This window comes from Podarcis pityusensis, assembly GCF_964106645.2.
Source record: "Podarcis pityusensis genome assembly, chromosome: 16".
Lineage (NCBI taxonomy): Eukaryota > Metazoa > Chordata > Lepidosauria > Squamata > Lacertidae > Podarcis > Podarcis pityusensis.
In genome coordinates, this window is record NC_138041.1 from 22,534,886 (window position 1) to 22,551,149 (window position 16,264).

The 16,264-nt window shown below is 46.4% G+C and overlaps 1 protein-coding gene across 6 annotated transcripts in view; it reads right to left on the reverse strand.

Annotated features, from left to right (window-relative positions):
- BICDL1 (BICD family like cargo adaptor 1) overlaps positions 1-16,264 on the reverse strand; it is an 81,061-nt gene that overhangs the window by 40,472 nt on the left and 24,325 nt on the right. For 4 of the 6 annotated variants that reach the window (XR_013980590.1, XM_080986302.1, XM_080986299.1 and 1 more), the window contains exon 3: positions 3,815-3,931. Coding sequence is in view for 5 of the 6 variants with exons in the window: in XM_080986302.1 (XP_080842428.1) it covers positions 3,815-3,931 (117 nt within the window). In the remaining variant the exon portion in view is untranslated. Of the gene's footprint in view, positions 1-945; positions 958-3,814; positions 3,932-16,264 lie in introns of all 6 variants that reach the window. The other 2 variants (XM_080986298.1, XM_080986300.1) reach the window with 1 other exon arrangement.

Here is a 16,264-nt window from a genome sequence, read left to right on the forward strand (position 1 = left end):
GCTCTGGTTCATGGGGTCACGGAGAGTCGAATACGACCAAGACGACTAAACAACAAAGAAAACTATGTATCAAAAGATATATGAAATAGCTTTATCCAGCCTGGCAATTTTTAATGGCAGGGGTGGGAACCAGTGACCAGCAAGATGTTATTGGATTTCAACTCCCATTAGCCCCAGCAGCCAACATGATCAGGGATGATGGCAGGTGGAGTCAAGCAACACCCTGGGTTTCCCTGCCATTGTCTTAAGGTCTTTGGAAGAGAGAAATATCAACACAGATACCAAGACTTAAAAGCAATGCGTATGTCAATGATGAAAGCATCCTTTATCAATGAATGATTGTACCCAGTGGTGGCTGGTGCCCATTGGGACTGGTGGGGCAGAAGGAAGGGAGACCAACAGTAGGTGGTGCTAGAGTCAATGAGAGGCAGAGCCAACCAATTCTAGTTTTGTCCCCATCCTCCCCCCTGCTAAGTTCTATGGGGGCAACACTGAGACTAAGGAGGAGGAGGAAGCTGATAGGCAGTGCCACCCTCTGGACTGGATACAAGTTAGAAGCCAGGCAGATGGGAGCTGACTGAAGGTAGACTGGGATTCGTGAGTAGTGGACCAGCCTCCACTGAGGGTACCAAATCCCCAACTCTTCTTGCAGACCAGCAGAGACAAGAAGAAGATGGAGGAAGCCAAGAACCCAGAGAGCTAGAGACATGAAGAGCATCACAAGCATGGCATGCAAGAAATGGAGGTAGTGGACCAGCCCTAACGGACCAGCCTCCACTGAGGGTACCAACTCCCCAACTCTTCTTGCAGACCAGCAGAGACAAGAAAAAGATGAAGCCAAGAACCCAGAGAGCTAGAGACACGAAGAGCATCACAAGCATGGCATGCAAGAAGTGGAGGCTGATGGACATGCATTTCAGACCCTAGGACCACTTCTGTACTTACTTCAAGGATTTGCTGCTCCACAGTCAAGTAGGAAGGGAACGGGGAAGGAGAGAAAGGGGACAAGTCAGGATTGACGAGGAGAAACCAAGAAACCTAAAAGCTCAAGGTGGGGAGGGGAAACCTTTTCTAAAACAAGAAAACAAAATGATTATCCCAGGCCTCCAACCTTTTTTTTAATAAACAGAGTGGGGCGGGAGCCTGTGGCCCTCTACATACTATTGGACTCTAACATTCTCAGCAAGGGCTACTATAGCAGATATTGAGTTTTAATGTTGTACAACAGGGGTCAGCAAACTTTTTCCACAGGGGGCCAGTCCACTGTCCCTCAGACCTTGTAGGGTGCCAGACTATATTGGGGGGGGGGGAATCCCTCCCACGACTGTCTCCACAGTGCCAGATGAGCCCCGGTGGTTGCTTACCTGTGCCTTGTGAGCAGCAGGGGCTGGCGGCGGCAGACGGATGATGAGCGGAACAAAAGGGCTGGTTCCGGAGAGGGGCTGCTTAAAATGGCACTCAGCCAACCCTGGCTCAACAAAGCCCAGCCCCCTTCCTCCTCTATGCAGGGCAGGAAGAAGCCAGGAGGAGGGAGGAAGGAGGCACTGTCACGGCGTGGGGGAGGAATGGCACAGCCCGAATGATCAGAATCCCCATGCCGATTCACACGGCGATTCCCGGACTATCCATGGACCAAATCCAGAAGGCAATCGGGCCAAATCTGCCTCCCGGGCCTTAGTTTGCCAACCCATGTTGTACAACGTTGCACTAGCAGAAGCTATTTACACAAAGCTACCAGCAACCTGCCTATGCATTTGGTTGCACAACCTTCCTTCGGCACAAAACAGTTCACCTGCAGAACAAATATACTGATGCGTTACTTCAGCTTAGCACCACTACAGGTGCAATCATGGTACAAAGCACAAATTATAGACAAAGCCATCTCTGCATTTAAGCCAATGATGGCCAACCTACTTGGCCAGGAGGATCAAGTAGGGCAAGACAAAGAGACATTTTTGCTGCCCCAGGAAGAGTGGGGAAATAATTCTATGCTAGAAATGGCAGACACTCACCCCCACAAGTGGAGTAAATTATGCAAAACTGCAACAAATATTTATCCACTTCGTTTCGCCTTGCTGCAATATTGGATGGTTTTGTAGCTTTTTTGTTTTGTTTAGTAAGAGGGAAAGGGAAGAAAGACAAGGACAGAAAAGAATAGACACATGGGTCATTGGGAAAACAGGAGTCTCAACATGGTGGGCAGGATCTGGGGGCCCAAAGAAAGCTAAAAGAGAAGAGAGAAATATAGAAGCTACTGTTCCTGCTCAAAGTTGCATTGATCCAGCCTCTGGGTTCTTTGAGCAGATATTTTATATTTGCCTGTGCCATATGTTATTTCTATAACCATAAGGTCTAGAAACATGAATCAAAGTGGAAATCTGGAGAATTTTGCGAAAGGAGCAAGAACTCAAAATCTAGTTCTACTCACATCCACATCTTACGTTTAAAGCACATTCGACACACATTGAAAGCATGTGGCAAACCCCCAAAGAATAATAGGAACTGTATTTTTTTATCCTTCACAAAGCTACACTTCCAGCACCCTTAACAAACTACAGTTCCCATTTTCCTTGCCAAGGGGGCAGGGAACCAATGGGCTTTAAATGTATGGTGTGAATGTGTCCTCAGAATCCAGAAAGCAGCGGACTGGAAATAATAATAATAATAATAATAATAATAATAATAATAATAATAATAATAAATTTATACCCTGCCCATCTGGCTGGGTTTCCCCCCAACTAAAAATACTCCCTGTACATTCATGAAAACTCCAACTCTAAGTGGTCTAGAAGTAAGATTCAGTCTACTTTAAGCTTTTCCCCATCATTCTATGTAAAAGGAGTTTAAGAAAGAGCTTCACCATTTAATGGTGCTGAATGCATAACTGGTCTTAATTGCAATAGTGGCCTTGCCGTTTCTGGAATCCTTGCAAAATGGGCCATAGACCGGGATTGGTGGATGATTTCCCCCCCTATTGAAGACCATATTACTTCAGGGGGGATCAATTAGGGGGTGAAACCAATGGTGGGAGGTGTTTGGAGGACTGCATAGTACTCCCTGCACCACCTCATTATCTCTCACACCCTCATACACACACACAGACACTCTTCAGATAAAGCAAACAATTCTTAGAGGAATATAGTCCAATTATGGGGTGCGGGTGGCGCTGTGGTCTAAACCACAGGGCCTAGGGCTTGCCGATCAGAAGGTTGTGGTTCAAATCCCCACGACGGGGTAAGCGCCCGTTGCTCTGTCCCAGCTCCTGCCAACCTAGCAGTTCAAAAGCATGTCAAAGTGCAAGTAGATAAATAGGTACCACTCTGGCGGGAAGGTAAACTGCATTTCCGTGTGCTGCTCTGGTTCGCCAGAAGCGGCTTAGTCATGCTGGCCACATGACCTGGAAGCTGTACACTGGCTCCCTCGGCCAATAAAGCGAGATGAGCGCCGCAACCCCAGAGTCATCGCGACTGGACCTAATGGTCAGGGGCCCCTTTACCTTTTTTATAGTCCAATTCTTAAAGGGGTAGAGGAAGTATGGGCCTGCAGTGTCAGGGTAGGCCGTGTGTGTTTGTCTGCAGCCTTTGGACCATCACAGGAGCATAGGAAGCTGCCTTATACTGAATAAGACCAGTGGATCCATCTAGCTCAGTACTGTCCACACTGACTGGCAGCGGCTCTCTAGCGGCTCTTCCCAGCCCTATCTGGAGATGCCATTGGGAACTGAACCTTGGACCCTCTACCATTTTGCCATGGGCCTTCCCCTCCAGCTTCTCTACCACTGCCATAGACCATTCCAGCCATGGGGGGAACTCACCTCTGCTTGAAGGCTCTCGAGTCGTACGATGTGCTGGCTGGTCGATGACTTCTTCTCCCTGAAGTCCTCTTGGAGGACATGAACCTGCATAGAGAGCTGTTTTTCCACCTCCGATGCCTGCAAAAGATGGAAGGGCTGGGCAATCAATCAATCAATAATCGAAGGCACCAACAGTTTTAATGTAGAACTCTGCCTTGTCTTCCCACTGAACATTGGTGTCTCTCTGCTGGCAGAATGGCTCTGTCATCATGCCTGGGCAGCTTCATGTAAGACAGTGACAAATCCCACGTTCCACCAGGTTAGCATTTCCAAAAATACAACTGGGATTCATGATGCACTTAAATAAGTAACTCAGTTACTTACTAGAACTTACTACACCTTATCGATATGTGCTGCTATAGATGGAGAATTAATGCTCTTCCATTGGGCAATGATCAAAAATCTTATAGCTGTAAACAGGTGAACTTTCAGATCTGTACTCTAAGCAGGTACATGTCGTTGGGGTAAGTCACCTAACAATACAACTAGAGGACAAAAGAGAACAGCATAACTTGTGATGGAGCAGGTGGAGAACCTGTAGCTCTCCAAATGCCCTCAGCCCCAGCAAGCATAGGATAGAGAAGATGGGAGTTGTAGTGCCATAGGTTCCCATTCCTACTGTAATGGAAGTGTCTTCCAAATTCTAAGTTCCCTTGGCTGACTGATCTAAAGGACAGAGTTGCATCCTAATTTCAGTTTGACATTGGGTCTGTCTAACTCTAATTGTGCATTAGACGAGGTGTGGGGAACCTCTGACCCTCAAGGTATTGCTGGACTACAATTCCCATCAGCACCAGCAAGTGTGGTCAATGGCCAGGGACGATGGGAGTTGTAGTTCAGCAACATTTGGAGGGCTAAAGCTTCCTCACATCTGCATTAGACACTTAAACAACCAATCGCACTTGATAAACCCATGTGGAGAAATGTCTTCCACCTCAGAGTACAGAAGCAATGAAGTCCCCCAATATTGGAGGTTCACAGGAATAAAGCTTCGGGGATAGCCACTTTCCTGCAGGGTTGATGTTGCTTTTTAAAAAGGAAACAAAAAGTGAGACCGGGAATTGGTCCCAGTTATTCACAAATTGCCCTAGGATGTTCCCAAAGGAAATCATTACCATTCTGTTTTGCAAAAAGTAAAAATAGACCTCGTTTAGCGCCAGAGGCACCCATCTCCCAGCAACTAAAAATGAGATGTGCTGAATGAAGGAGGAAGCCTGAGCATTTGAAACAATCCATTGATAAAGAGTGGCCTGCTATATATTTTAAAGAAAAGGCATCAAACATGGAACCAGCCTCATGGCTGCAGAAGGCTACCCAGTGTGTTTATAGCTAAGGTAACATTTCAGCTAGGGACGTGGGTGGGTTAAACCACAGAGCCTAGGACTTGCCGATCAGAAGGTCAGCGGTTCGAATCCCCGTGACAGGGTGAGCTCCCGTTAATCGGTCCCTGCTCCTGCCAACCTAGCAATTCGAAAGCATGTCAAAGTGCAAGTAGATCAATAGGTACCACTCTGGCGGGAAGGTAAACGGCGTTTGCGTGCGCTGCTCTGGTTTGCCAGAAGCGGCTTAGTCATGCTGGCCACATGACCCGGAAGCTGTACGCTGGCTCCCTCGGCCAGTAAAGCAATATGAGCGCCGCAACCCCAGAGTCGCTCCTTTACCTTTACAACTGATGAAGAGTGCTTAAATATATGGTGTGGAGTGTGACCTGTGCTTCTTAAATCGGTGTGCATGCAGTGCTCCCCCTGCTGGCAACAAAAATGCATTGCAGCAAGAACTGAGGATGTGTGCTGGGCTACTAAGGAGGGCAAGGCGTGGGGACTGGAAAAGAGCTTCCCTCTGACCCCAGGAAAGTGGCTTATGCACAAGTGACCTCAGTGGCTTTGTTTGCTGTACTGCAGGCAGGTGGGAGAGAGAGAGAGTGCCATGTGTCATGATGATGAGCTAAGTGACCATCTGTTTGCTTCTTGTGTAGATGCCAGTGCGGGTGTGCAGCTCTGTGGAGACCCAGAGTTAATAAGATTATGGTCCTGATACAGGGCTACGTCTAAGCCATCTACCATCTGTCCTCTGACACCTTAAAGAAGAATCTCTGTTCCCATTTAGATGGGATATACATATATAGATATAGGATATAGGATATAGGATATAGGATATAGGATATAGATATAGGATATACACTACTGGGTCAGGTATCAAGGTTCTTTTACCATCTTGGCTGTGAGCCCTGGAAGACCTGCTCCTTCTCTTGCAGGCCTTTTCCCACCTGGCTTTGGAGGGCGGGGCCCGGACTGACTCCAGCTACAAAAGCTGAAGCTGCTGAATAAACTATTGGATTGGGGTATTGTTTAAGGGTTTAGTTGCAGGCAGGGTTGCTGCTGTTTTTGATTATTTTTTTGCAACTTCATTTGAGATCTTGTTATGATTTATGTGTTAATTGTTTAATTAGGTTGTGTTTAGGGAAGTTTTTAATGACTGATGTTTTAATGTATTTTTAATCTTTTGTTGGAACAGCCCAGAGTGGCTGGGGAAACCCGGCCAGATGGGCGGGGTATAAGTAATTATTATTATTATTATTATTATTATTATTATTATTAACAATAATAATAATACATTATTATTATTACCTTTTTGATGTCTTATATATTATTTATGGCCATTTTGTTATGCTGGTAATTATGCATTTTTTTCATGTTGTAAGCCCCCTTGAGCATGATTTTAACTATGGAAAGGTAGCATACAAATAAAATTATGTATGTGTGTATGAAATTTACAAGGCCATTAACAACTTGGTTCCGGGATACCTCAAGGGCAGCCTGATTCCTTATATCCTGGCCTGATCACTGAAGTCTTCAGGGGAGTCCCCACTCTGATTTTTAATGCCCATACAGCCTGGGACTGAGATATCTACCTTTTGCTATATACACCTTTATAGGAAAGGCCATAGTTCAATGGTAGAACATCTCCTCTGTATGCAGAAAATTCAGTCCCCAGCCTCTCCAAGTAGGGTTGGGGGTGTCCCCTGTCTGAAACCTTGGAGAGCCCCTGCCAATGTGTAGAAAATCCTGAGCTAGATGGACCAAGAGTCTGACTTGGTATAGGGTAGCTTCTGCTGTTCCTATGAAAAATGGGACATATACTATAACATAATAATAATAATAATAATACATTTTTATTTATACCCCACCCTCCCCGGCCATGACCGGGCTAAGGGTGGCTAACACCAAATATAAAACACAGTAAAAGCATTTCAAACAAACAAACAAACAAACAAACAAACAGTTGATTAAAATATAGGTTAAAATACAGTTTAAAATACAGCCTCGTTTTAGTGGTAGTCCATAAATCAAAATCATAAGGGGAGAAAACCTCAAATATTTACCAGGGCCAACTATCCATGCTGGTCCTACATGGGCCAGCAAAAAGAGCCGAGGGAAAACTTATATACAAAATCCCATATAAAGGGTTCCATCAAAAAATAAATAAAAAATGAGAGGGGGGTCAGACTGAGTCCAGCCCAAAGGTCAGGCGGAACAGGTCTGCCTTTCATTCTGCATTATGATATTCTGTGAAGGCTGTTCTGTGCATTCTACCAAAATTCGAATGTCTGAATGCAAGGTACTTATGAGCAGCTCCAAGACCACTTCCTGTTCTCCCTTCTTAGGATTCCTCATCTTAAAAAAAAAAACTTGGGACCAGGTGGCCTTTCAAACAGAGGGAAGTTGGATTTCTAGATCTGCCTCACTCCCCGGCAGCCTTCTGCTACTTGCTGAAGCTTTTCGTTTAGACAGGTATTTACGAAGCATCCTGACCTCTTAATTTTAATTCTATTGGCGTGTGAAACCTTGGGTTTAAGCCATCGATTGTCCATCTTCCTTTTAAAACTATCACAGCTGATTATTGATTTGCTTTTTGTTGCAATTTAAGAGTGCGGGGTGAGCTGCCGTGGAACATTTTATCGGGAAAGTGAGATGATAAATAAATAAATGCAATTTCCCCACAAGACAGGAACAGTACACTTCAGCTTCTCAGGCAATATTTTAATTTGCCACTTCTGGGATTGTTAGGAAAGCAGAAGGCACTGTGATAACCCACTCAAGCCAATGTAGGCTTTGCAGTTGCACCGCAACACCTGCACAGCAGCATTGAGCAACTCTTGTGTGATATTGGCCTGTGCCACAGCCAGACCCATGAGTGATAATGCTGGAGGCCCCCATAAAGTGTTCAAAGTAGTTCCCCCCACATAATGGGGTGCCCAGTGGGACTGGTAGAATGGAAGGTTGGAAGGCTGGCAGTAGGTGGGACCAGAGACAATGACAGACAGAGCCAATGCATTCTTGTCTCCACTCTGCTGAGTTCCATAGAGGAAATGCAGAGACTATGGAAAAGGAAGTTGATGGCCAAGGCTAAACCCTGGCCTGATTGTAAGCAAAAAGGTAGGCAAGTGGGAGCTGACTGTAGGTAGACTGAGCTTGGTGGGGCAGTGCCTTTCCCACCCCAACCTGGCCACAGTGATCCATGTGACGGTCACCTCCAGGCTTGACTACTGTTATTCACTCTACGCGGGGCTGCCCTAGAAGCTGTCTCTGAAACTCCAGCGGGTGCAGAATGCTGCAGCGAGGCTCCTCACGGGGTCTTTGCCATGGGAGCATATTCACCCAGTGCTTTTCCAGCAGCACTGGCTCCCGGTGGAGTACAGGGTCAGATTTAAGGTGCTGCTTTTGACTTTTAAAGCCCTTCACGACCTAGGACCCTCGTACCTACAGGACCTCCTCTCCCGGTATGCCCCACGGAGGACCTTAAGGTCCATAAATAGCAACACCCTAGAGGTCCTGGGCCCTAAGGAAGTTACATTAGCTTCAACCAGAGCCAGGGCCTTTTCAACTCTGGCTCCGGTCCGGTGGAACGCTCTGCCTCATGAGACCAGGGCCCTGCAGGATCTGATTTCTTTCTGCAGAGCCTGTAAGACAGAGTTGTTCCGCCTGGCCTTTGGCTTGGAGTCAATTTGATTCCCCCCCCCCTTTCTTTTTCCTTTCTCCTCCTGTGATGAGGCTGCATTTTAATATTTTAATGTTTCAATATTTTAATGTTGTATTTTAATCTTGTTTTTAAATTGTATTCATTCAACTTGTTTTTATTATTGCTTGTTAGCCGCCCTGAGCCCAGCCTTGGCTGGGGAGGGTGGGGTATAAATAATAATTATTATTATTATTATTATTATTATTATTATTATTATTATTCCCAGTGGACCAACCTCCATGGCTACACAGTGTGCCACTCATGGCAACCAGGCCACAAGCCAGCCCAACCACCTTGTTGCTTGGGAATGAAAAGCAAAACAATTGAACCAATTCCACTGGGGGACATAGCCTCACTTTTCCATAATAACCCCCAACTGTGTGCTAAAGCTATTTTAAAACAGGATTACTTGCAGCATAAGCTGTTCGTTGAACAGCCTTTTGTGGATTGCCAAGCATGTGGAAGATAGTGGAATATACAGTGGACGCTGGGGTTGCAAACGTGATCCGTGCAGGATGCACTTTTGCAACCCACAGCATCCGCAACCTGCAGCGGCACGTCTGCGCACATGCGGGTTGTGATTTGGTGCTTCTGTGCATGTGCAAAGCGTGATTTAGCACTTCTGCGCATGTGCGACCACCGAAACCCTGAAGTAACCCATTCCGGTACTTCCGGGTTTCGGTGGTACATAACCCAAAGAAATGCAACCTGAAGCGTCTGTAACCTAAGGTATGACTGTATACTCAAACCAAAAACACCAGGTATTGAGTTTACAAGAAGGCTTTCGGAAGCAGCCCTGTTGTTTCATGGCTGCCAGAGAATCCATGGAGAGAATGGTTTCAATGTTTATTTTTATCCAAAGGGCACGCTAAGGATCACAGTTGTAGTGGGGTTTTTTTTAAAGTAATGTTATCAATGAGGTAGACCCCAAGAAGGGCAGCCACATTCAAGAATCACAACTAGGTCCTGTAATGAAAGATTGCTGCATGTTTTATACTTATGCAAACATCTGGACCACCCCCAAACCTGCCAGTACCTCCCAAATTGTCCATTTCATCTAAGGTATCATTCCTGTGCTTGATAATGGGAAATTATTTAAATAGCCAATCATCTGTATGTTTGTGTAAAGTTGTCTAAAAGAAAAGGTGAGCGATGGTGGAATGTGTGCATAAAATTATGCATTGTGGAGAAAATGCTAGAACTCATTAGTCATCTGATGAAGCTGAATGTTAGGAGATACAAGACGGACAACAGAAAGTACCGTATTTTTCGCTCTATAGGATGCACCAGACCACAAGACGCACCTAGTTTTTGGAGGAGGAAAACAAGAAAAAAAATATTCTGAACCTCAGAAGCCAGAACAGCAAGAGTGAAAGCACAGTGAAAGCAGCAATCCCTCTTGCTGTTCTGGCTCCTGGGATAGCTGCGCAGCCTGCATTCGCTCCGTAAGACGCACACACATTTCCCCTTACTTTTTAGGAGGGAAAACGTGAGTCTTATAGAGCAAAAAATACGGTACTTCTTCCCACAGCACACTCCCTCATGAGGTAGTGCAGTTCACTCCCTCATGAGATAGTGATGGCCAACAACTGGGCTGGCTTTAAAAGATTAGACAAATTCATGGAGGATATCAATGGCTTCTAGCCATGATGGCTTCTTTCTGCCTCTCTCTCCACTCTCAGAGGCAGTTGCTGGGAATCACAATGTGGGAGAGGGCTGTTGTGCTCAGGGTCTGGTTGTGGGATTGTTTTATTAATCTGTATTTTATTATGATGTTTTTTAAATATTGGAAGCTACCTTGAATCCCAGGTTTTGGGACAGGTGGGATATAAATACTTTAAATAAATAATAATAGATCATCTAATAAAGCAGAGTGATGTGTAGACAATCCAGGATAAGCCCGCCATTAAAGCACTATTATTGCTTCAATGACTTGTTGCAGAATAGCCCCCTCCAACAAAAACAGGTGACCCTGTGACTATATGGACACCTCACTTCTGAAAAACATCACAAAATGATATATGCTCAAACAGTTGAATTTGCTTTTTTGTTTTGCTCCAAAATAATAAAAATATAGGGTAAAAAAGGACCGTTCCCTGTAACATCCCTACTGCTCAACAGCTATTTCTTTTTAAAAGGACATTCGCTGAGCCCCCAGTGGCCACTCGCAGACGTCACTGCCGTGTCTCCCACGGTATCTGCAGCCTCACGGTAACAGAATTGCAGGGGGGAAAATCCAGGAACTACCATCCTTGTTTCCGTGGCAACACCAGCCGACTGGGACACTGTGATATACAGTCGCCTAGCAACCAGCGACAAGAGCTCCTGAGCCGCTCTGGAAATTGCAAATAAGCCATCCAGGCTGAGATTGATCGTCCTGAGGCAAAGGAGGGGCGAGGCACATTGCTGTGCAATCTGCAGCGCTGACTGTTCTGGTACAAGAATGATGAGGGGAAATGCACACGTCATCCCCGGCTTCTGGGGACAGGAGGGATACGGGAGCTGAAGGAAGGGGACCTATGCCTTCCGAAGCAGCAAGAGCCAAACATTGGAAACTGCCTTATACCGAGTCACATCAGTGGTCCATTTAGCTCAATATTGTCTACACTGTCTGGCAGCAGCTCTCCAAGGTTTAAGATAAGGAGCCTACCCCAGCAATACGTGGAGATGTTGGGAATTGAATGTGGAACCGTCTACAGTGGTACCTCAGGTTAAGTACTTAATTCGTTCCGGAGGTCCGTTCTTAACCTGAAACTGTTCTTAACCTGAAGCACCACTTTAGCTAATGGGGCCTCCTGCTGCTGCCGCACCGACAGAGCACAATTTCTTTTCTCATCCTGAAGCAAAGTTCTTAACCTGAAGCACTATTTCTGGGTTAGCGGAGTCTGTAACCTGAAGAGTATGTAACCTGAAGCATATGTAACCCGAGGTACCACTGTACATGCAAAACAGATGCTGTACATCAGGCACGTCCAACTCCACAGAGACTGTGATCTACTCCCCGTATAAAAAAAACTGGCAGTGATCTATCCATTGTCATTGGATGGAGGAGGAGCATGCATGAGGTGGGTGGATTGCCCAGAGTTCTTCAGCTTTTTATGTAGAGGATTGGCCAGAGTTCTTCAGCTTTTATTTGTGGAGGATTGGCCAGAGTTCTTCAGCTTTTTTTGTGGAGGATTGCCCAGAGCTCTTCAGCTTTTTTTGTGGAGGATTGGCCAGAATTCTTCAGCTTTTATTTGTTAACTTTAGGTAAACTTTATTTAATCCCACGATCGATAAGGGTCCCGTGATCTACCAGGATCAGCTGGGGATCTACTGGTAGATCACAACCTAATGGTTGTACATGCCTGCTGTACATGGTTCTTCACTATACTGAGTCAGAACATTGGTCCATCTAGCTCAGTATTGTCAGAGGTCAGCAAACTTTTTCAGCAAGGTCTGTCCCTCAGACCTTGTGGGGGGGCCGGACAATATTTTGAAGGGGGAAAAAGAACCAACTCCTATGCCCCACAAATAACCAAAGATGCATTTTAAATAAAAGGACAAATTCTACTCATGTAAAAACGCGCCAATTCCCAGACTGTCCGTGGGCCGGATTTAGAAGGTGATTGGGCCAAATCCGGCCCCCGGGCCTTAGTTTGCCTACCCATGGTCTACACCAGGGGTTCTCAACCTGGTCCCTACTGCCCACTAGCGGGTGTTTCAGGATTCTAGGTGGGCGGTAGGGGGTTCTACGGCACAAGCTGAATCCTCCTTCCATCAAGTACTGGTGGGCAGTAAGGAAATTTTACCATCAAGAAAGATGCATTAGTGGGCAGTAGGTATAAAAAGGTTGACTACCCCTGGTCTACATTGACTGGCAGTAGCTCTTCAGGGCTTCAGATAGGGGGTCTCTCTCCCAGCCCTGCCTGATGTTAGCGGTTGAACCTGCAACCTTATGAATACAAAACAGATGTTCCAGCACTGAGCCGCAATCCTTTCCAAGAAGACATTTTCAGGCAACCTTTCCAGTATGTGTTAACTTCAAGAACACATTGCTGAATAATGAGATCCTTCTCAGGTCTCATTGTTCATTTGCAAAACAGACATAGCAAAAGTATAAATGCACACAGAGAAGGGCTGCAATTAGGAATGGAGGATAAATTTGGTAGGCTTTTAATGTGAACCTACCTAATGAGCAGCTTCTGAAACACAGCTAACCTTTGATATTTGCCCTTCTTCAAAAATTGTGATTCAGCTCTCCAACAAAATAGCATGACCCCAAATGCAACTATTAGGGGGGAAGAGTGCCTAAAATGCATATATTATATGTGGAAATAATATGCAAAAACCAGCTTGCAGAATGGTGGATATAACAGGGGAAATGGCGTACAAAAACGTGTCAATTGGGGAAAATTTGCACTAAAATGCTGGCGAATTTTCACTTACAAAAATGTACGTTAGGCAAAACTGCACACAAACATGTGAATGTCAGAAATTTGACTGAAATACTGATGAATATTTTAAAATATTTTTATTTTAAATAATAAAAATCATGAACTGATGCCAAAAGCGGAGAGTTGAACACAAGACTGGAAAAACGAGAAACAGAGAAAAAGTGAAATAGACATAGGAAGGTTGGGAAAGGATGAGGTTTTCTTCAGGTATTTGGGTCCCAAGACATTTAGGTCTTTGACAGAGCCGTAGCTACGGGGTGGGGGTGGGGAGATAGCCAGGTTTTTTGCCCCAGGTGAAGCCTCCAGAGGGGTGCTATTGAGGCTCCCAGCCTCTGTGTGTGTGTGTGTATGCAAGTGTGTGTGTGCAGTAGGGTGTGTGTGTGTGCGCGCGCCAAACTGGGTCTTTGACCAGGGTGAAATAAAGCCTAATTTTGCCCCAAGCCACAGCCTTTTTGAAAAGGAAAAGATACAGTGGTGCCTCGCAAGACGAAATTAATTCGTTCCGCAAGTCTCTTCGTCTTGCGAGTTTTTCGTCTTGCAATGCACGGTTTCCCATAGGAATGCATTGAAAATCAATTAATGCGTTCCTAGGGAAACCGCCTTCAGACCAGGTCTGGGGACAGTCTGTACCCGGACCTCTTCTGAAGGCTGGGGGGGGGGGGACAAGGGCTTTTCTTCCCACCCCCAGCATTTTTAAAAACCCCGGGACAGCGGAGGACTTCTCCGCTGTCCGGGCGATCTTAAAATGCTGGCGGGCGGCATTTTAAAATCGCCCCGGGACAGCGGAGGACTTCTCCGCTGTCCGGGGCGATTTAAAAGCCCCTGGGAAGGCGGGCAGGGGGGACAAAGACTTTCGCCCCCCGCCCGCCTTCAGAAGGTGTTCCCGCCCCCCGCCCCGCTTCGGAGCAGCGTTCCGAAGTGGGGCGGCTGGGGCAGGTGTTCCCGCCCCCCCGCCCCGCTTCGGAGCACCGGGAGAAGCGATCTCCCCGCAGCCCCTTGCTTCAAAAGAGGTCCGGGGGCAGCGGGGAAGAAGCGCTGCGCTTCCCGCTGCCCCCGGACCTCTTTTGAAGCAAGGGGCGGTGGGGAGAAGCGATCTCCCCGCAGCCCCTTGCTTCAAAAGAGGTCCGGGGGCAGCGGGAAGCGCTTCCCGCTGTCCCCGGACCTGGGGCTGCGGGGAGAAGATCGCTTCTCCCCGCCGCCCCTTGCTTCAAAAGAGAAGACCCGCTGTCCCCTGGGCAAGCTTCGTTTTGCGAAGCAAGCCCATAGGGAAATTCGTCTTGCGAGGCAACTCGAAAACGAAAAAACCTTTCGTTTTGCGAGTTTTTCGTCTCGCGAGGCGTTCGTCTTGCGGGGTACCACTGTATGCTCAAATACTTTTAGAGCAGGGTGTGAAACCTTTTTCAGCCTGAGGGCTGCATACCTGTCTGGGCAACCTTCCAGGAGCCCCGTGCTGTGGAGAGCGGGGACCAGAGGCAAACATGGGCAGAGCAAAAAATGCAAATTTTACCTTTATACAGCAGGCTAGTTTCTCCAAATACCCATCCCCAGGCTTGCACCATGCTCTCCCTGAGCACTGTCTCCTTGAACTGAGAAAATTCCTCTTGCTCGCCTGGGATGGAGAAGTGTGTATGCAGGAACCTCTAGGTCAGTGTTCCTCAACCTGTGGGTCCCCAGATGTTGGACTACAACTCCCATCATCCCTGAGCTCTGGTCTTGCTAGCTAGGGGTGATGGGAGTTGTAGTTCAACAACATCTGGGGACCCACAGGTTGAGAAAGGCTGCTCTAGGTTGTAGTCAATGTGAGTCCTACTCAGAGTAGTCCCACTGAAATGATCAGACATGACTAATTTAGGTACATTCATCTTAATGGCCTACTCAGAGTAGGATTAACATTGGATGCAACCCTCTGCATGGAAGAAGAGCCTGCTGGATCAGGCCAATGGCCCATCTAGTCCAGCATCCTGGCCAAGCAGATGCCTGAAAGGAAATTCGCAATCAGGACTCAAGCTCCACAGCATTCTAGCCTCCTCTGGTATTTTGATTGTGGAGGCAGAGCATAGCCATGATGGCTAGCAACCGTTGACAACCTTATACTCCATGAATTTGTCTAACCCTCTTTTAAAGCCATCCAAGTTGGTGGCCATCAAAGCCTCCTTTGGGAGCGAGTTCTGCAGTTTATGTTATGTGAAAAGTCCTTTTTTAAACTTCCAACAGCATTATTGGATGTCCACGAGTTCTACTGTTCAGAGAGATGGAGAAAAGCTTTTCTCTATCCACTTTTTCCATGACATTCAAAATTTTATAAACTTCGAGCATCTCACTTTTCACTCATCTTTTCTCTAAACCCTTTTCTTAATCTTTTCCAACTCTGCAATATCCTAATAAAAAAAAATTCCTTCTAGTAGCACCTTAGGGACCAATGAAGTTTGTTATTAGTATGAGCTTTCGTGTGCATGCACACTTCTTCAGATACAGTGGTACCTCGGGTTACATACGCTTCAGGTTACATACATTTCAGGTTACAGACTCCGCTAACCCAGAAATAGTACCTCGGGTTAAGAACTTTGCTTCAGGATGAGAACAGAAATCGTGCTCTGGTGGCGCAGCGGCAGCAGGAGGCCCCATTAGCTAAAGTGGCGCTTCAGGTTAAGAACAGTTTCAGGTTAAGAAAGGACCTCCAGAACGAATTAAGTACTTAACACGAGGTACCACTGTACTGATTGTTCAGATTTGCTGATCAGCCAATCGCCCATTCCCACCACCCTTCTGAGTAATACCCCTCCCCACCCTCTCCCTATATATAAGGGTCTGGTGACTTCTGTTTCAGTGTATCTGAAGAAGTGGGCATGCACACGAAAGCTCATACCAATAACAAACTTAGTTGGTCTCTAAGGTGCTACTGGAAGAATTTTTTGTTTTGTTTTGACTATGGCAGACCAACATGGCTACCTACCTG